We start from the raw sequence: 21,210 nt of genomic DNA, 5'->3' as shown, positions 1-21,210 counted from the left end.
CTTGTGATGTATAGGATTATTTGCTGTGTAACCTCGTTGCATATTACTTGTGTATCCTTGTGGGGGAAAAGAGTACTTATCATGTTAATAATATGCTTTATAAGAATGTAATGTTTTCAGACACTTAAATGCATGTTATTTGCAATAAAATGAAAATGTATTTTATTTTAAATTTATATTAAATATAATTAGCTTGACCCACTAGTACATCTTTCTAAGTAATTTCATAATTACTAATGTCTTTGAAATATGGTTAGCGTGTACTGCCAAAGATACTTACCAACATTTATGGTAAACTAAAATATAATTTCATGTTATTTCTAGTCCTGGGCAATGATTAATCACAGAAAAATGTTATGTTTATATATTAAATATATTTATATATAATATAAATTATATGAATATAAATATATACATGTAAACATTTTCTAAATATATACTGTATGATATACATAATAAATATACACAGTACACACACATATATTATGTGCACAAAAACATTTATTTTTGATGCGATTAATTGCGATTAATCGTTGCTCAGCACTAGTTATTTCCATTGAAACTTTTATTCCATTTATTTCAATATATTTGCAATTGCATTTAGTGCATTTAAAATACAATAATTTTAAATGTAATATTGAATATCACACTATAGTTAAAATTGTAATCAAGTGCTTTAGTAAGTTAGTCAACACAAAAATCAGTGTATTTATTTAAAGGTGCAATAGGTGATTGTCTTCAGAAACATTTTTTATTATGCTGGTTGAAAGTCTCTTCACATCCCGATAGCAGTCATTAATCACAGAAAAATGTTATGTTTATATATTAAATATATTTATATATAATATAAATTATATGAATATAAATATATACATGTAAACATTTTCTAAATATATACTGTATGATATACATAATAAATATACACAGTACACACACATATATTATGTGCACAAAAACATTTATTTTTGATGCGATTAATTGCGATTAATCGTTGCTCAGCACTAGTTATTTCCATTGAAACTTTTATTCCATTTATTTCAATATATTTGCAATTGCATTTAGTGCATTTAAAATACAATAATTTTAAATGTAATATTGAATATCACACTATAGTTAAAATTGTAATCAAGTGCTTTAGTAAGTTAGTCAACACAAAAATCAGTGTATTTATTTAAAGGTGCAATAGGTGATTGTCTTCAGAAACATTTTTTGTTATGCTGGTTGAAAGTCTCTTCACATCCCGATAGCAGTCATTAGGTTAAGTGGTCTAAATGTATTTGTCTGTATTTATATGTTCTGTGGAAGGTGTAGAACCAAGAAATGCTTGTCCAATCAAAACGCTCGCTCCGAGCGTTTTGATTGGCTTTCCTACTTGCCTATCAACATATATATTTGCATACCTCTGCGCTCACGGTTCGCTCAGACAGGATACGTCATCAGCGCGTTCACGCACGCAGTGCAGACAGAGCGAGAATGGCAAACATCAACAACCTGATCTTCCTTCCTGGTATTGTAGTACTTTTACTAACTGTACTATAAAGCTTTCTCACCGGTGAATGACACATGATGTATTGTAGTAATGTTGTCTCTGGTCGTCTGGTCTGTTCGCGTTCATGCGTTCAGGGGGCGTGGCTTTGGACGGCGATTTGGAGGGTGGGACGTTCGCTTTCAGTGCTATCAGGCTAAAGTTAGAATTTTCCAAGATCTCCTACTGCACCTTTAAAGCATGATAAAAGATTATTAAACAAGGATTTAATGAAATATAGTAAAACTATTACAAAGTGCACATTTTAAAAGTCTGCTTAAGTATGTTAAAAAACAGCCATGAAAATGTACATTGAATACAATTGCGCACACTTTTTTCTCAAGGGTAGTAGAAAGTACATAACAAAAAGTATTGCTAGTTTTGCAGGAACAAACAACACTCTCATTGTCTTCAAAAAGTATAAAAAGTCTAGTTTCAAAATCTGTTTTTGTGAATCTGTGCTCATCCTGTTTATTTTCAATCTGTGACTAATCTTTTCTATTTCTTCTCTTTTCAGCCTAAGATAAGTCACTTGGGTTTGCCTCAAGGACCGTCGGGTGAGAAGGTGGCAGTAGTCGCGGTGGACGACTGTGACATTGCCATGGCCGTGCGTTTCGGCAGTCAGATCGGCAACTATTCCTGCGCTGCCCAGGGCACCCAGACGGGACAGAAGAAGTGAGTTTATCCCTCTCTCTGTGTAAATCAAACAATAACTCATTCTCTTGATATTTAGCCTTTGGTAATTATTCATAATTACACTTTTGTTAATTCTCTCACGCCCATTCAGAAACCTTCAGGACACACGTCCAAAAATCTTTCATTTGTGAAGGATCTTCTCATACTTTAGGTGGCAATTGCAGCATCAGGTGTTGTTGCATGCTGGAACAAGGCTGTGCATTAAAACACTTCAAAGAAAGAACAACAAATAAATGTGAAGTTTTAACCCGTCGCTCCAGTCTGATAAGCACTGACCTGTTTTATACTGCATGGCAACATTCCACTCCCTATGGCTCTGTTGTCGTGGACACTGTGATTGACAGATTGGTTAAGGAAGGTCGCGCCCCCTTTCACCTGTCTTACTTCTATCTTACAGAGCTTTTTATCAAGCTGCGATATTAAGGGGGATCAGATGGTCTGGTACACTTTAGTATAGGGACCAATTTTCACTATTAAGTAGTTTCTTATTAGCATGCCTATTAATAACATATTGGCTGTTTATTAGTACTTAAAAAGCACATATTCTGCATGAGCATATTCTACATCCCTAATCCTACCCAATACCTAAACTTAACAACTACCTTACTAAGTATTGATAAGCAGCAAATTAGGAGTTTATTGAGGCAAAAGTCGTAATTAATGGCTTGTTAATAGTAGAGGTCGACCGATAGTGGATTTTACCGATACCGATAGCTAGGTTGGACCACACTGGCCGATACCTTTTCGATACTCGATGGTATCGAGGCAATTCGGTCGGTGCCTAAAAAGTATCGAACTCGATACCCAGCCCTATAAATGAGTTTGAAGTTCGGTGTTTAAAAAAAAACTGAGCAAAGGGAAAGAGAAAGTGCGATCTGTATTACAGCTCTCTATATGAAGCATAAAGACTGTATGAGAGCCACAGAAAGAGCACAATACATAATTTATAGCCTAGGGTGAAGTCATTACGTACATTAACAATGATTTGGGACAAATATAATGTAATTTAATGGAAAACTATGTGAATGACGCTCTGTTCCGCGGCAGGATGAAACCCGGAAAACTATCGGCATTGATTTTTGCTGATAACCGATAGTTCCGCCAATCAACTATCGGTGCCGATTAATCGGCAAAACCGATGAATCGGTCAACCTCTAGTTAATAGTGAGAATTAGACCTTAAAATAAAGTGTGACTGATGGTCTCATGTTGTTGGGGAATTTGATCAAATTTTGTTGAAATTGTATACTGCCATTCAAACGTTTGGGGTCAGTATTTTTTTTTTTATTATTTAAAAGAAATACTTTCAGCAAGGACACATTACATTGATAAAAAAAAGAGAATGAGAGAAAAGATGTTTACAAAAAATCTGGTCTTTTAAACTTGTTATGCATCAAAGAATTCTGAAAAAAAAGAAAAAATATTAAGCAGCAACTGTTTGCATTTGTGATGGTAATAATAATGCTTCTTGAGCACCAAATCAGCATATTAGAATGATTTTTGAAGGATCATGTGAAACAGCTTTTTAAAACTACTTATTAAAATATATTAAAATAGAAAACGGCTATTTTAAATTGTAATAATGTTTCACAGTATTACAGTTTTACTGTATTTTTTATCATAAAATAAAGTGTGACTGATGGTCTCATGTTGTTGGGGAATTTGATCAAATTTTGTTGAAATTGTATACTGCCATTCAAACGTTTGGGGTCAGTATTTTTTTTTTTATTATTTAAAAGAAATACTTTCAGCAAGGACACATTACATTGATAAAAAAAAGAGAATGAGAGAAAAGATGTTTACAAAAAATCTGGTCTTTTAAACTTGTTATGCATCAAAGAATTCTGAAAAAAAAGAAAAAATATTAAGCAGCAACTGTTTGCATTTGTGATGGTAATAATAATGCTTCTTGAGCACCAAATCAGCATATTAGAATGATTTTTGAAGGATCATGTGAAACAGCTTTTTAAAACTACTTATTAAAATATATTAAAATAGAAAACGGCTATTTTAAATTGTAATAATGTTTCACAGTATTACAGTTTTACTGTATTTTTTATCAAATAAATGCAGCCTTGGTGAGCATAAGAGACTTATTTCAAAAACAAAAAAACGGTGACACTTTACTATAATTTTTCATGTAACATTGGTGAACTGCATAAGTAAACTGCATGCAGACCCTAGTTTGCATCAAAACTGAAGTATGATTTGGGCTTTAATGTATTCATACAACTGAATGCATAGCTTTTCAAAATATACTGCATTTGATAACATCTAGGAACACAGGCACTCAGCAAATTTGCACTAAAAAGGTTAATCTTTGTCACGCATCTGCACTATTTCTCTCCAGAAGTTATGAAAAATGTAAAGTCTTAACCCCCGCACACAAGTGCTCACCAATTCAGAGGTATGTTGTTGTTGCTGTTTCCATTAGTTTGTTTTTGTTGTTCTTGGGCCACCTTGCCATCTTGTGGACCAACTAATTAGTAAAAAATTCAAGGCACATGAACAATCGTGCATATTGTACTGATGCACACTAAATCTACACATATACTAGCATATGCATAAAAAAACAAAGTATACTTTAGGCTTTAGATAGTATAACGCAGGACAGCTCGCTAAATTGTGATGCCATTAACTTGTTGGAGAGTTTGGTGGCACATTTTAAAGTTTTGTTTTCCATCTTCAGGTCTTTGGATCTTACTGGGCCTCTTCTGCTTGGCGGGGTGCCCAACCTTCCAGAGGATTTCCCCATACGGAACCGGGACTTTGTGGGTTGCATGAGGAACCTGATGATTGACAGTAGATCCATCGACATGGCCAGTTACATCGCCAACAACGGCACCACTGAAGGTCTGGCATAAACCATAACAATTCAAAATCATATTGTGAACTTGTTTTTAGATTGTTGTAACTCAAAACCAATATATTTATTGTACTGTCAGGCTGTCCAGCGAAGAAGAACTTCTGCTATGAGGGTTTGTGTCAGCACGGCGCTCAGTGTGAAAATAAGTGGAACACCTACTTTTGTGACTGTCCTGAAGGCCGGGGTGGCAAGAACTGCGATCAGGGTAGGTGGGACTATTTGGTAGCGTGCCAATGGACATGAATGCATGTGCATGCATGCGTCGAGCATCCGTGTATGCGTTTGTTATTTTGAACTAGCTGTTGATTGCTCATGGACTTAAAGGAAGCAGGCAGTGGCATTAATGTGATGGTGTTTCCTGAAAGGGAAATGTCTTCGCAGATAAGCATCAGTCAGGATCTGCCCCACTCTCCTTTAGTGCCCCAAATCAACCTTGCGGATATACACTCCACATACTCTGAGCAATATTCGAGTAGTGTTGCCAGTGTATTTCCCATAATGCCTCTGCTCTGCACGATAAAATCAATGCTTTGGTTTTACAACCTGTTGTTGTGGTCCTTTGGGTCAAACCAAAAGGCAAACCAGATGGAATTAGGTTCAGATTTATACGAAAGATAAATCCTCAGATAATAATGTGCTGAGGCAACGTTCTAAAAAAGACATCATAAGTGACCACTTTGAAAGATTTTTAGCAATTCAACAGCCCACACAAATTGCATTCTCACAAAAAGTTTGATGTTAGCTTGTTGCTAAGCTAACGCCTTGATACTGTAATAAATGTGGAAAAGACAAAACACAAATATTGGGTAAAATAGTCAATTTTTATTAAATGTAACAATTTTTATTGATACTTCTCACTAATTGATGAAATATAAGTATATTTCTAATCAGTATCTTTTCTCAACTTGAGTTACACTAGCATGATGCTAAGGTAACAGTTTGATTAGGTAATAAACATACATAACACACACAAATACTGGGTGAAATAGTTCAGTTTTAATAGATTTTGGTATTGAGTGATAGTTGAGGTGTAGCAATATACCGATTACAGTGATATTAAAAAAAATTAAATATTGATTTCGAAAATATTACACATATGATAATATCATAAATAATCCAGCGCTAAATCTTTCTACACTTTTTTGAGTGTGATTGAATGGCCAGAAGAAAAGAAAACAAAAAAGATAAAGGTGAATATGACTGATGCTGAAAATGTAGATATTGTGATAATTTCATTATTGTGAGTTCTATCAGTAGCCACTATTATCTAAAAGCTAACATTGTGATAGCCCTAAATGACATATATTAATAGTTTTCCCTCAACTCTTCTGTCATGCTTGTTGCAATGCATTCTGGGATTGCCATCTCTGTTAAAGATACAGCAAAGCTGTCTTAGATTTGGCTCAAAATGAGGAATTTTAGAACATAACAATTTTTAAGTAGACAGCTCATTGGGTTTTTGCAACAGAGTTTAATTGTCAGTTTTGGAGCAACTGTCAGTCTAGATTAAAATGACTGTTCCCACATTTCCTCACAACTACAGGAAGTACAGGACCTTCTGTTCTTACCTCATTTTTTGGTGGATTTGTGAAGTCAATGCTTTTGCTGCCTAGAAAAACATGCTTGTCACAGTTTACAGGCCAATAAATTCACCACATTTGCCATCTTTGGCAGTCAATTCTGATACATACTCAACAGGACTTTACACACTACTTTACAACTCCACTGTGATTAATTGACAGATGTGTTTGAAAGTGGGTGTGTTTGCATGTGTTTGAACAACCCAAATGATAGTGTACTTGACATTGCCACTGGCTGTTTTTTGCGGTTGGACGTTCTGTAAGGCTTGGGACACCCAAACAAGAGGGAATCACGCTGGTCTTGTTCAGGTCCCTCCACAGGCCTGTTGGGGCAGCACTCCATTATAAATTCTGGATGTTTAAGTCATGTCGTTGACTGAAACAGCCTTCTCCAATTTTATATTTTGGCAGGGAAGCGTGCCTGCCAGGAAAGAGTGTTATTTTTGATGCTGATTAGATGGATGCCTGAAGTAGCCCCAATTTTGCGGTTTGTTTTCATTACAGGATAGCACTGTTTTAGAGCTAATGGCTTGTTTCCAGAGCGAGCAGAACGTAATTTAGATATTATCACCTCTACGCTTCTGCCATAGCACAGATAGAATGTCCATCTCTAGTAAAACACGTAATTCTGCCTGCAATGGCTGGCAGTTCCTTGGCGACCTTTTAAATTTCAGTCATGTTAGTGTCGTATGGAAATATTTGTGATACATTGGTTCATTATGCATCCTCAAATTTCAGAAATATTACAGTTTTTTTAAGAATCATGGATTAAGCCCAAAGTATGTATGCATGAAATTTCGAATTTATGTATATAGCTCAAACTCCAGAGCATAGTACTTGAAAAAAATAAATAAATAAAGGCCATGGGTTTGATTCCCAGTGAATGTGTGTGAAGTGATAAAAATAAGGCCTTGACTTCAATGTTAATCACGGTAAAGCATATGTCAAAAGCATAAGCGTGAATGTAATATTACTGAGGCTTGCTTTTTTAGGACTCGGTTTTAATTCTTTGCTTCTCTCTCAGGGAAATGCCTTCTATAACAGAGTGATTTCAAGGCTGCAGCAGGAACTGTGGACTGTGCTAGTGTAGAGATTCTTCACACTCTTTCTGCCAGTGATCAGGGCTCATAGCTGAAGGGTTCTCGAGTCCTCACTTGACTTTGTGACTCTACTGTAGCATTTCCATGCCATCACACTTCTGCTATTTGATTTGCCCGCACACAAATCAAACAGTAGATGGGAGTACATCGCTGATAAGTCTTGGTTTGTTTAAGGCTTTTCCACTCCTTTAAATATGTGGCTAATATGTGGCTCAGAGCCAAAAGTCTCCATTTTCCTGGAAAAAGCCTCTATTTTTTTATGCAGTCAGTCATAAACTGTTTCTTACTTTCTTGCAGTCATGCCTTCGCCGCAGCACTTTGATGGTCGTGCCATTGTGTCATGGAACGACCCTGATATCACCATCGCTGTGCCCTGGTACATCAGCCTAATGTTTCGCACCAGACAAAGCATTGGATCCACAACCCTAATGCAAGTCAACGCTGGCGACACATCTCAAGTTAACCTTCTGGTGAGTGTCGAATGTCATACAGGTCATTCTTATTTGATGTAAATTCATTCTTATACCATTTCCTAATCAGGTATGACTGTCATTTTAAAACATTTCCTGACTTTTTCTAAGATAAGGGACAAGTATGTGCGGTTTCAAGTACTTCTGGGAGAGCAGAAAGTGGCCACGCTGGATTTCCCAGAAGTCCGAGTGAATGACGGGGAATGGCATCACCTCCTTGTGGAGCTGAGGAGCAGCAAAGATGGGAAGGACACAAAGTACATGGCGAATGTGTACCTGGACTACGACATGTTCATGGTCAGTTCTGTGGTCTTAACAAAACAGAACAGTCCTTTGCTAAAACCTCTTTACTGAAGTCTTCCATGCTTTACAGAAGTCAGCAGAGATCGGAAACGAGCTGCCTGGACTCAAGCTGAGGAGCCTGTTCATTGGCGGACTTCTGGGACAGAGTAACAGCGTCGAGCAGGGTTTTAAGGGATGCGTGCAGGTGAGGCCAAGAGAAAGCCTTTGAATCTTTCAACTTGCATGATACAGTAGCTGTTGTGAATCATATATGTGTAATACATACATATGTAAGGTATACAGGACTAAAAAAAAAAAAAAAGTAAGAAATTGTTTTGTACATGATATTGAACTGAGTAATTTCTGTTTATATTACTAATATTTTAGCATAATAGTTCTTATCAATATATTTATTGTATTTATTAATGGATTCATTATCATAAGCATTTATCTGTGTTCAAGCAATCAATGTGTCAAGTTTGGCTTTGATACATAAGGTGTGTATAATGTTGTTAGACATGTAATATAAATACTGACAAGTGCAAAACTGAACTTGGATTAAGAATGAATTCATGAACTGTCAGCTCTACCTATTGAAGAAAATCTGACAGCATATTTGAAAATCACCTATAATTAAATGCCAAGTTAACATGAGGGAAATTATCTAAAATTCCCAAACAATTTCCATACAGATTAGTTAATGAATATATATGTTTGTAATTTGAAGAACGTCTCGTATGCTCACCAGGGCTGCATTTTTAAATAAATAAAAAAGTAAATACAATAATATTGTGAAATATTATTACAATTTTTTAAAAGTTTTATTACAATTTTAAAATAAAAAATAAAAATAATTTATTCCTGTAATGGCAAAACCGAATTTTCAGCACCAATTACTCCAGTCTTCAGCGTCACATGATCAGTTAGAAATCATTCTAATATGCTGATTTGAGATAGTTCTTATTATCTTATTATGTTGAAAACAGTTGTGCTGGTTACATATTTTTGTAGAAACCATGAAACATTTTTTTAGGATTCTTTGATGAACAGAAAGTTTAAAAGAACAGCATTTATTTGGGGAAAAAAATCTCATGAGCAATTGAAAAGTGACTGGCTTTATGCAAACATGTGTCACAGGGTGTCAGGATGGGGGAGACTGCCACCAACACGGCTAACATCAACATGCAGCAGGCATTAAAGATCCACGTGGAAGAAGGCTGTGATATGGCCAACCCCTGCGACTCCAACATCTGCCCAGACAACAGCCAGTGCACAGATGACTGGAATGCACACACCTGCGTCTGTGACCCCGGTACTGACACCTGCATCACATTCACTGCATCTATACAGACGCATCTGATTTCAGAATTCTCTCTTTTTTCTTTCTTTCATTCTTTTTCTCTTTCTGTCACTCACAGGTTTCTTTGGCAAAGACTGTGTTGATGCATGTCATCTGAACCCCTGTGAGCATTTGTCCACGTGTGTTCGTAAGCCGAGCTCCTCTCACGGTTACACATGCGAGTGCAGTCAGGACTACTATGGACAGTACTGTGAGAACAAGTAAGTGGCATAGCGGATAAAAGACCAGATAAGACCAGACTTGTTTATTCTAGTTAGTGCTGGTTTTGGTAAAGCTGGTGGACCAGCATAGCCATACTGCTAATCAAACTAGCATGACTAGACTTTCTAATGAAGCTGATTGACCTATGAATCTTGCTGGTTTAGCAAATTAATGGAAATTCTGTCATTCCAAACCTATGAGTTTCATTCATCTTTGGAACAAAAGTAGAATATTTAGGTAAACTTTAAGTAGCAGGTTATTATGGAAGCCTATTTCCGCCACTGAATAACAAATAAAAAAAGATAATTGTGACTTTTTATCTCACAATTCTGACTTTGCTTCTCAGAATTATGTGATATAAACTTGCATTTGTGAGCAGTAAGGTCAGAATTGCATGATATAATATAGCAATTGCGAGCTACACTCTTAAAAATAAAGGTGCTTAAAAGGTTCTTCACAGCGATGCCACAGAAGAACCATTTTTGGTCCACAAAGAACCATTCAGTCAAATGTTCTTTAAAGAACCATCTCTTTCTTACCTTTTTATAATCTGAAGAACCTTCTTTCGCCACAACGAACCTTTAGTGAAACAGAAAGGTTCTTCAGATGTTAAAGTTTCTTTGTGGAACCATTTATGGTTCTGATATAAACTCACAACTGTACTTGAAAATATGAATTGTGAGTTGACATTTTTTCCCTCAGATTTGAACTTTATAACTCACAATTGCGAGTTTATATCTCAGAAGTCATAACTGCAGGATATAGACTTGCAATTGCGCAAAAAAAAATTGTCAAAAGTGCGAGATATAATCAGTCAGATGCGAGTTTATATCTCGCAATTCTGAATTTACTTCTCACAATTGCGTATATATCCTGCAATTCTGACTTATAACTTGCAATTTAGTTCATATCTCGCAATTCTTAGGAAAAAAGTCAGAATTGTGAGATAAAGTCGCAATTATCTTTTAAGTTTTTTTTTTTTTTTTTCATGGTGGAAACAAGCTTCCATAGGTTATTGCTAATTAAACTGACCTTTTTAAACATGGTCTTTTTAGTTAGTCGAGTCAAATTAATTTTTATACCACTTTTCACAATATATTGTTAACCAGCGTTACAGAATATCTTCGTGCCTTACAGTCACATTTACCAGATTAGAACTGGGCAATAATATAGTTAATATTGCACAACGATACAAGCATTCAAGCAGTTCAGATATGCTATACAGTGTATATTGCACTACGCAAGTATAGCGTATGTATGAGGATAAAGTGGGGCAGATTTATACTGTGTCAGTGTCCTGACAACCCTACCAGGGTTTATATTGTGATAATGACCGGCTGACTTTACATTATAACTTACTTAATAACATGATGTATAGAATGGAATTGAAGCACTGCAATGGGATTTTTACATTGTAACTAAAAGATTTCTGAAGTATTACGTGTTGATTTCTGAGATTTGAAAATAGATCTCTTGCCCACAGAGCAAAATCGCTTAGTGCGAAATGTTCACATTTCTGACAATGTCTGAAATTCCGCATTGCAGTTGTGCAGTGTATCAGTCAGTGTAAATGATTTGTATTATGGAAGTCATCTTCATTCCAGTGGTTTGGGTTTGTGTGTGTGGGTGTGTCTGTCAGTGTGTTGGCTCTTCTCCACAAAGCAGGGGAAAACAACACAATACACACCCTGTCACAAGTCCACACAAGCTCCACAGAATTATTGCCTTTCCTTTTATTTTCATATTTAATCTGCTAAACCATCTGATCAGTGATAAATGTCATGCTTGTCTCATCACTTACACATGAGACGTCTTTTCCTCTGTTTCTTTACTTATTCTGCTGACATGACTGTCCTCTATTAGATTAAGACCCAAACACGCTGCTAGCACCTGATGTTGAGTTAATAAGCACCATGCGGCCCTGCTGTCTGCACATTTTAAGGAGAGGATTGCAGAGAAGGAATATTTTCCTTAGCCTCGGTGTTCTGAAATAAATAGACTTGTGTTTGACCTCCAGCTGGCCTTTTACTGGGCATCATTGAGAAAAAAAAAAAAGCAACAATTTTTTTTTACAATTTGAACTTTTGTAGTACTTTTTAAAGGCCAAAAACATACGTTATGCAAATGCTTGGTTAACAAACTGCAAACTTGTTGTTCCATATTGTTGATGCAATGTCACATGTGTGACCCAAAACGGTACCAAAAATTTTTCATGAAGAAAAATAAATAAAAATGCAATTACAATCAAACTGAAATGTATTACTATTATTACCATAAGAATATGCACATTATTAACAAGGCATAGGCTTTTCCAGTTTGCCCTGCTTCTACCACGTTGAATTTGCATTAAAATACACAGACATTGATTGGACACACAACCTTTGTTATGCCTATTTATTATGCTATTCCAATTGTGCATGATTTCATTGTGTATATTGTTTGCATTTTGCATTGTTTTCCCCTGCTGAGCCATTTCCCTTGTTGACTCGCCAATCTCTTACAGTATGTTTGGAGACTGTGGCTTTTCTAAATCACCTGCTTTATGTGTAAAGCGCAGGATAAACTATGCATACATACACCTGTAGAAGAGTCTTCGACCACCCAAGAAAACGATGTTAAAATTTGTTTGCTGGGGCAGTCTGTCTTTTTCCGCTTGTACAAACAAGCGCAATCCTGTTTCTCATCAGTTTCCAGTCGTCAGTGTTCTGTTATTACTTATCGTCTAAAGTCTGCCAACCCTCACATCTAATCTCTTGATCTCTATACCATGACAAACCCTGCCAATGATTGATGGGAAGGTTTTTACTCGGTGATCGATTTGCTTGATGCATTGGTGATCTGAGAGTGAGATGTTCAGATGTTACAGGTTAAAACGTGTAGCCTTTGTCAATGATGTCACTTTGCAAAAAAAAAACAAATAATAATTTAAAAAATCATATTTAGTGTTACATTATTTATATTACATATAAATAAACAAGAAATGGTCACATTTTATTTTAAGGTTCAAATCTTGCTATTAACAAACCATTAACTGCGACTTCTGCCTCAATAAAGTCTTAATTTGCTGCTTATAATTAGTTAGTAAGGTAGTTGTTAAGTTTAGCTATTGGGTTGGATTAGGGATGTAGAATATGCTCATGCAGAATATGTGCTTTATAAGTACTAATAAACAGCCAATAATATGCTATTAATAGGCATACTAATAAGCAACTAGTTTACAGTGAGAATTGGTCCCTATACTAAAGTGTTAGCCAAGAAATTAATAAATTATGAAAATAGTTGTTTGTTTCAGAAATGCATTGTAGGTTTTAGGATTTTGTAATAAAAATGACAGTAATTACATACAAAAAAATGACAAAATTACAACAATTTCTAAAGGATAGTTTTTTCACCCAGTTTAAGCTTCTGCCCAATTTGTTGTGCTAATAATATCATTTAAAATATTGTTTTGTTTTTTTTCCACAGGGTGGAAAAACCATGTCCTCGGGGTTGGTGGGGCAGCCCCATGTGTGGCCCTTGCAACTGTGATGTCAGCAAAGGCTTTAACCCCGATTGCAATAAGACTACTGGAGAATGCCACTGCAAGGTATGAAGATTAAATTTTACATTATTTACCCAAGCCTTTCAGTCTGGTCCAGATTTGTTGTCCACAAATGTTGATGGATATTTTAGAGACTAACCGTACACCTATTTTACACAGGACAACTACTATCGACCGAAAGATAGCGACAGCTGTTTCCCCTGTGACTGCTTCCATTTGGGCGCCAATTCTCGCACATGTGACCCAGAGACGGGTCAGTGCCCCTGCAAGGCGGGTGTGATTGGGCGACAGTGTAATCGTTGTGACAACCCCTTCTCTGAAGTGACCAGCACGGGTTGTGAGGGTAAATACTGATTTCCTCCCACCTGCTTTGAGTTTAAATGACATATGTGGCTTTGTCAATCTACACTAATGAAGTACAAATTGGGTAACATTATGTTTCTTGTCTTTACCGTTCAGTTGTGTATGAGGGCTGCCCAAAAGCCTTTGACGCTGGAATCTGGTGGCCCAGGACCAATTTTGGACGCCCAGTTGCCATGAATTGTCCCAAGGGATCTATTGGTGAGTAATACTGGGCTTGTTATTGAGACAATAAAAAATAAGAGTCTGTTTTGTGACAGATGAATTTAGGTTTGAGTCAATAACAAAGTAGATTTTTTTTCAGACTAACTTTATTTTAAATATTAAATATTCTGAAAAATGCAAAGTAGTGTAACCATAAATTATTAGGTACAAAATAAAAGAAAATTAGTTATATATTTTGGTGTGGCTAGCTACAATGATTTATATTTTAGTGTATGACGTTTAAGTGAAATAATGGGCTTAAACTTGTGCAAATGCCTTTGTTTTCAGTGGCTTTCTGTCACTTGGCACTGCCGCCCCCCATTGACGTTACCCAGCCCTGTTAACAAAGAATTTTCATTGGCAGATCTCTGCAGTTAGATCTTTTCATTGGTTGGGTAACTGAATGTTAATGAGGCCTCGTCTCTAGAGGGAGCTGGTTGGCAAACACTAAAGTATTGTGGGACACGGCTTGGCAGCGCTTGTATAAAGACACATTTACCCAAGTGCTTGTTGGAGTGAGGTTTCAGTTTGAGAAACTTCTGAAACTGTACTTTAAGTGAAAGCATTTTTTAAAATAATTGTATATACTGTATATTTAAATTATCATTTACAAGCTGAACAATGAAAACTTGGAAAATAGGAGTCTGTTTTATGACAGATGAATTTAGGTTTGAGTCAGTAGCAAAGTTGATTTTTTTTCAAACTAGCTTTATTTAAAATAATAAAATACAATTCTGAATAATGCCAAGTGGTGTAACCATAAATTTTAAAGTTCAAAGAAAAAAAATAAGTTATATATTTTGATGTGGCTAGCTACAATGATTTATATTTTAGTGTATGACATTTAAGTGAAATAATGGGCTTAAACTTGTGCAAATGCCCATGTTTTCGGTGGCTTTCTGTAACTTGGCACTGCCGCCCCCCATTGACGTTACTCAGCCCTGTTAACAAAGAACTCTCATTGGCAGAACTCTGCAGTTAGATCTTTTCATTGGTTGGGTAACTGAATGTTAATGAGGCCTCGTCTCTAGAGGGAGCTGCTTGGCAAACACTAAAGTATTGTGGGACATGGCTTGGCAGCGCTTGTAAAAAAAACACATTTTCCCAAGTGCTTGTTGGAGTGCGGTTTCAGTTTGAGAAACTTCAGAAACTGTACTTTCAGTAAAAGCATTTATTTTATATTTATACATTTCTATAATATTTCTATAATAATTTCTATATATATATTATACATACACGTTTACATTGACGTACACATTTATTTCATATTTATTAACTATATTATTAATTATATTGTTTTCTAACTGACTTTAGGCACTGCTGTCAGACACTGCAGCGATGAGAAAGGCTGGCTGCCCCCTGAACTTTTCAACTGTACCACCATTACATTCTCCCACCTCAAGAAACTGGTAGATCTAGATGTTTAAATCATGAAAATTTCATATTGTTGTGGTCATCACAAAAAACATCTCAAGTACCTTCTCTTCACCCCTTCCTCTTGTTCATATCCCACCTCTTTTCGACCAGAATGAGGAGTTGCATCGTAATGAATCCACAATGGATGGGCAGAAATCAAAGGACATCGCTCGAATGTTACAGAACGCCACTGACCAGACCAAGTCCTTTTATGGAAACGATGTTAAGACAACCTACCAGCTTATTTCCTGGATCCTGCACTATGAGAGCCAGCAGCAGGGCTTTAACCTGGCCGCCATGCGCGACGCCAAATTCAATGAGGTTGGTTTTACTCCTCTATCTCTACTGTCAATATAATCTGCTTCAGTTTTAATACTTAAAAGTTAATAGTGGTTATTGTTCAGACTAGCATCACTGTTACTGTTGCTAATACATACAGTCGGATTAGATATCTGAACGAACCACTAAACAATTCTATTAAGCTGAACTCTGCCACACCATTTTTGCTTCACGAATTAAACCTCAAATCATCCAACTTGTTGAGGAGACATCATTTTTCTAACACCGTGTCTACAAATGTGGCATGGTTGTGACGCGATATAATAAGGTCCTATTATAATTAAAAGAGCTGTCTAAACTGGCAGTGCCCATTGTAGACATCACAATATCCAAAATATTACAAAGACTTGGGGTTGGGCTCTTTTGACTTGTAACTGGTGCTTGCCAGGCACATTTTCTTCAGTAAATGTAACCTAGTTTGCACTTACATAGCAGCCATCCAAAACAACCTTGCAACTGCATAGCAATACGTTAAAAACCACTCAGAACACCTTAGCAACCACATTGCAAAACCCTGTGCATTATGATGTCAACTTTTGCACATGCAAGCAGTTTTACCATGCTTTACAGCTATACCAACAATGGGATGTTATAGGCAATTTTCTATTGGTCTCTTCTGTACTTCAGCTCTGGCAGCCCAAAATTGTGAGCTTTTAGCCTTGAGGTTTAGTGGATAAGTGTAAATAACACCGCATATAGTGACTGATGTCATGAGAATGAAAACGCCCACATTCAAAGCACATCTGGCAACATGAACGTACTTATCATGATACATGGTTTTAGGATAAGGATGCGTTTTAAGACCACATTCATTATGTCTCATCTTGGCCCAGATTCAGACTTCTAATGTCTCTTAAATGTCCAGAATGTTACCCCGAAATACCGAATGTGTTTGAATTTTGCAGAACATAGTGAAGGCTGGCAGCGCAATCCTGGACGCCAGTAATAAAGAGCACTGGGATCAGATACAGAGAACAGAAGGAGGTACGGCACATCTGTTGAAAAACTTTGAGGAGTACGCCAACACTGTGGCCCAGAACATGAGGAAGACCTACCTGAAACCCTTCATCATTGTAACCGAGAATATGGGTGAGTAACTTCTAAAATCACTAATGTAGCTACTAATGTGGATTCAACCAATTATTGAGTACATTGTTTTGACCACTATACAGTTCTTATTAACCTTAATCTTTCTTTGACTTGTCAGTTTTTGCAGTGGATTATCTAGACGCCATTTATCCAGATGAGGCAAAAATCCCTCGTTTTCAAACGACTGACCAGGAGTGTCCCAAAGACCTTAAGTCATCTGTTATTTTCCCAGAATTCAGTTTCAAATCTTCAGAGCATAAAGGTAAAACACAAACATTAAAATAGATATATATGAATAATTCTATTGAGCCCCCGAGGGGACTTGGTGATTGGGAAATAATATATTTCAGTGCTTTTGCATTTGCTTGCAAAGCTTTTGCATTCTCTCGCAAATGTGTTGCGTTCTCCTGAGAAACGTTAACAATTTTTAACAAATTCTACCACCTCAAATTATTTCCGTCACTAAATTTTGTGAGCAAATGGAAAGTTTCTCAGGGAATGCAAAAGTATAACAAAACATTGCACAGTGACTAACTAGGAAAAATCCCTAACAAAAACTCATGGGTTGCTGGCCACAGTTTTTTTTTTCAGTAGTTTTGTAATAATATTTAGTCACCATATGAAATATTGGAGTGTTAATAAATACTGCATTTTCAACATTAACTCTCTTCAACTCATTTTCACATGAACTCTCTCTCTCTGGTAGTTTCTCCCACAGATGATCCAGAATCTCAGAGCAGCTTGGATGAAGAGCACGATCCAGCTACAAACAAGAGGAAAAGGCATGCTGAGAGTCTGGCACCATTTCCTGTGGCTGCAGTCATCATCTATAAATCTCTGGGCCAGCTTCTACCAGAGCACTATGACCCCGATCGCCGCAGTCTCAGGTACAGAACGTCACTTTTTAGTACTTGTCCAACTATAAAGCGCTTGTCCAAATATTTAGTCTCGGTGGCATTCCACAGTCAAACACAGAACACTGTTGTCATGCTAAGAAGATCCATTTAGCATGTCAATGCTGCCCATTTTTTCCACAGGCTGCCGAACCGTCCGGTCATTAACAGTCCCATCGTGAGCACGACTGTGTACAGTGAAGGCGAGCCATTACACATTCCTCTGGAGCGACCAATCACACTGGACTACAACCTTCTGGAGACAGAGGAGAGAACTAAACCAGTGTGTGTGTTCTGGAACCACTCTATCACGTGAGTCACAACCCCTTCATACAAATTCATAGGCTCACATTTTTAATTATAATCGAGATATCACTTGAATGAAAATAAAATCTCCTAAATCAGTTTATTTCAGTAAGTAGTTGGCATGTAGATGATTAATGCCAGTCTGATATGTCTTGGTATGTCAGTGTTGGTGGCGCAGGCGCCTGGTCTTCTAAAGGTTGTGACCTCATCTCCAGAAACCACACCCACATCAGCTGCCAGTGCAATCACATGACCAGCTTTGCCGTGCTTATGGATATCTCCAAGAGAGAGGTACTGTGGCTAAAATAACAACATCGTACCCAATCGCTTATAGGGTGGTTCAACCAAAAATGAAAATCCTGTCATCATTTACTCGCCCTTACTTTCGTTCATCTTTGGAAAACATGATAAAAGATCATTTTAAAATATTTTTGTTCATCCATTGAAAGTCTACACAGTCTGGTTCTCCTGCATCAAGCAAGCACGTTTGAGCTTCTGTTGACCATATTTGATGTGCTAAACTTTCCAGTGATGTCTGTGAGAAAGGGATATTCACTTGACAAGCTCGCGCATCTGCGCCGCCCCGCGCTCCTTCCACTCAGCGTGATTTGCTTACCAGCTGGCGCAAATCAGCTATACAGGCATTAATACTGAATGTTTTATATTCATTGCATACATATACGTCGTAGACATCATTAATCACTAATAACTCCATTCTGCTGTCTGTTGTCTGTGTTTCTTTGTCTGAATATGGCACTTATCACATGCTGTGTGGTATCGGCGTTTGGTATCAGGACATTTTAACGAGTACGAGTACGAGTACAGGAGCTCAGTATCGGGCCCGATACCGATACCAGTATCGGTATCAGTGCATCCCTACTATTTATGTTTGATGATCAATGCTTATATGTGAATAAAAGCATGATGAATGATCATCTCTAATGCAAGACTTTGATTAAACGGCTTGATTCATATGGAATACTTTTTTGATCTCTTTATGAACTTTTTGAAGCTTAAAAATGTTGATTGTGTAGTTTAATGGGTTTGGAATGACAAGGCTTTGGGTGAACTATCATCATTGTTCATTCATTGTAAATCATTTTTCTGTTTTTATTGACTTTTTCTGACTTTCTCTCATTCCGTCAGCACGGTGATGTTCTTCCCCTGAAGATTGTCACCTACACCACAGTCTCCGCCTCTCTTCTGGCGCTCCTCATCACCTTCATCCTGCTGGCCATCCTGCACAAACTACGCTCCAATCTCCACAGCATCCACAAGAACCTGGTGGCTGCCTTGTTCTTCTCCGAGCTGGTCTTTCTCATCGGAATCAACCAGACTGACAACCCGGTGAGGGACTCATCTTTAGAACATTGCTGTGAAACCGGCATGGGTTTAAAACTGGAAACCGCAAAATAATGTAAAATGAAAGCGAGAAGGAACTGAAAAGACCTTGCGTTAAATTACAAGACTGGCTTTATGGGTTTGATCTTTCATCAAGTTAAATCACAAGTGAGCGTTTCGATCTCATATGTGGTTTTGTGTCTTCTCATCGAGGGAGTCTCATGTTGTAGTTTTCCCTCTCAGCGATATCCAGAATTTTAAATTCGCATTCTCAAATTCCACTAATTACTTTCTTAGGTCTGTAATTAACAACTGCATATACTTGTGGATTGAGGTTACTTTGACAAATGGCTGCAATTACTGTGAGGTGGCTTTTATTTTGGGTATTTGTCATCCATTACTGAGTAAAGAAAAGCTTTAATGGTTTAAATCCATTTATATGTGGTTTGACAGCATCTTCTTGTCTCCATTGTGCCACTGGCTGGGCACCATTCACTGGATTACATCAGATTACTTTAGATTTCTGTACTTTAGATTTTTATACAGATGCTGTAGATGCTTTACCAGCATGGGAAACAACAGAAGTTTTATTTGTGAAAACATAATGTGTTTTATGTTTTTATGATTTTTTTTTTTTCTCATTTGATGTTCAAATTCCAAATTTCCCAGCTGGTTTTCTCAGTGAGGTATGCTGTGACTGGTGTCTGCTAGTACTAGGGATTCATTTAGAGTTACACTGACACGCTTTCACATTATTTAAATAAACGTGAGGTCTGGCTACATGTTGGACACACTGTTTAGGTCTAGCTCTGTGTAGATGGCATGTAGCTGTATCTTTTCTGATATTTCATTACTAAGTGGGTGAATTTCACAGAACATGTCAAGAACATGTCCGGGTATAAAAACATAAAGCAGTAGCTATTTACACAAAGAGAAAAGGAAGGTAGATTATATTTACAGTTAGTGTAAGGGAAAGTAGATGCTGTTTACACTTAGTGTAAATAGTGGTAGATACTGTAAGTGTAAATAGAAGTGCAAATAATGATGCATGTAAATAAAAAGTGTAAATAGAGATTATGCACTATAAAATTAAAGGGATAGTTCACCCAAAAATTAAAAATTGGTCTTACTCATCCTCAGGTTTTTCCAAAAGTGTATGAGTTTCTTTCTTCTGTTGAACACAAAAGAAGATGTTTGTAAGAATGTTGGTAACCAAACAGTTGCTGGAAGCCATTAATTTCCATAGTGTTTTTTTTCTTTCTTTCTATGAAACATTTTTAAAGTGCCCCTAATATGAATTTTTGAAAATTACTTTTCATGCAGTTTGTAACACAGCTCTAAGTGAAAGAAAACATCCTGCAAAAATGTAAATCTGAAAGTGCACCGTGTATAAAGTTATTGTCTCTCAAATGAAAGAGTCGACTCTGAATCATTGAAACGAGTCGTTTTTAAAAACGAGTCCCAAGCCGTTTCATGTTGACGTCAACATGAAACATTAGCATATTGCCCGCCCACTTGTTGGTATTTTCCCATTGGTCTGAATGAAAGCGAAAATTCATTCTTTGCCACTAGGTGCCGCTTTTGGAGCGGTAAAATAGCTGTTTCCCCGGTAACGGCTGTAAACAAAGCCGCACTGCGCTCA

The 21,210-nt window shown here is 36.9% G+C and overlaps 1 protein-coding gene across 3 annotated transcripts in view; it reads left to right on the top strand.

Annotated features, from left to right (window-relative positions):
• The window catches only part of celsr1a (cadherin EGF LAG seven-pass G-type receptor 1a), a 120,433-nt gene that overhangs the window by 68,457 nt on the left and 30,766 nt on the right, over nt 1-21,210 (top strand). For all 3 annotated transcript variants that reach the window (XM_016515584.1, XM_016515583.1, XM_016515582.1), the window contains exons 6-24: nt 2,043-2,200; nt 4,910-5,073; nt 5,166-5,291; nt 8,064-8,236; nt 8,348-8,533; nt 8,610-8,723; nt 9,656-9,830; nt 9,937-10,078; nt 13,545-13,665; nt 13,780-13,963; nt 14,080-14,181; nt 15,499-15,593; nt 15,712-15,921; nt 16,845-17,028; nt 17,147-17,290; nt 17,735-17,915; nt 18,066-18,233; nt 18,392-18,518; nt 19,374-19,574. In XM_016515584.1, the coding sequence (XP_016371070.1) occupies nt 2,043-2,200; nt 4,910-5,073; nt 5,166-5,291; nt 8,064-8,236; nt 8,348-8,533; nt 8,610-8,723; nt 9,656-9,830; nt 9,937-10,078; nt 13,545-13,665; nt 13,780-13,963; nt 14,080-14,181; nt 15,499-15,593; nt 15,712-15,921; nt 16,845-17,028; nt 17,147-17,290; nt 17,735-17,915; nt 18,066-18,233; nt 18,392-18,518; nt 19,374-19,574 (2,955 nt within the window). The remainder of the gene's footprint in view (nt 1-2,042; nt 2,201-4,909; nt 5,074-5,165; nt 5,292-8,063; nt 8,237-8,347; nt 8,534-8,609; nt 8,724-9,655; nt 9,831-9,936; nt 10,079-13,544; nt 13,666-13,779; nt 13,964-14,079; nt 14,182-15,498; nt 15,594-15,711; nt 15,922-16,844; nt 17,029-17,146; nt 17,291-17,734; nt 17,916-18,065; nt 18,234-18,391; nt 18,519-19,373; nt 19,575-21,210) is intronic.

Source organism: Sinocyclocheilus rhinocerous, unplaced genomic scaffold, assembly GCF_001515625.1.
Source record: "Sinocyclocheilus rhinocerous isolate Xijiao unplaced genomic scaffold, SAMN03320098_v1.1 scaffold1078, whole genome shotgun sequence".
NCBI lineage: Eukaryota > Metazoa > Chordata > Actinopteri > Cypriniformes > Cyprinidae > Sinocyclocheilus > Sinocyclocheilus rhinocerous.
This window is presented reverse-complemented; position numbering and strand designations above follow the sequence as displayed.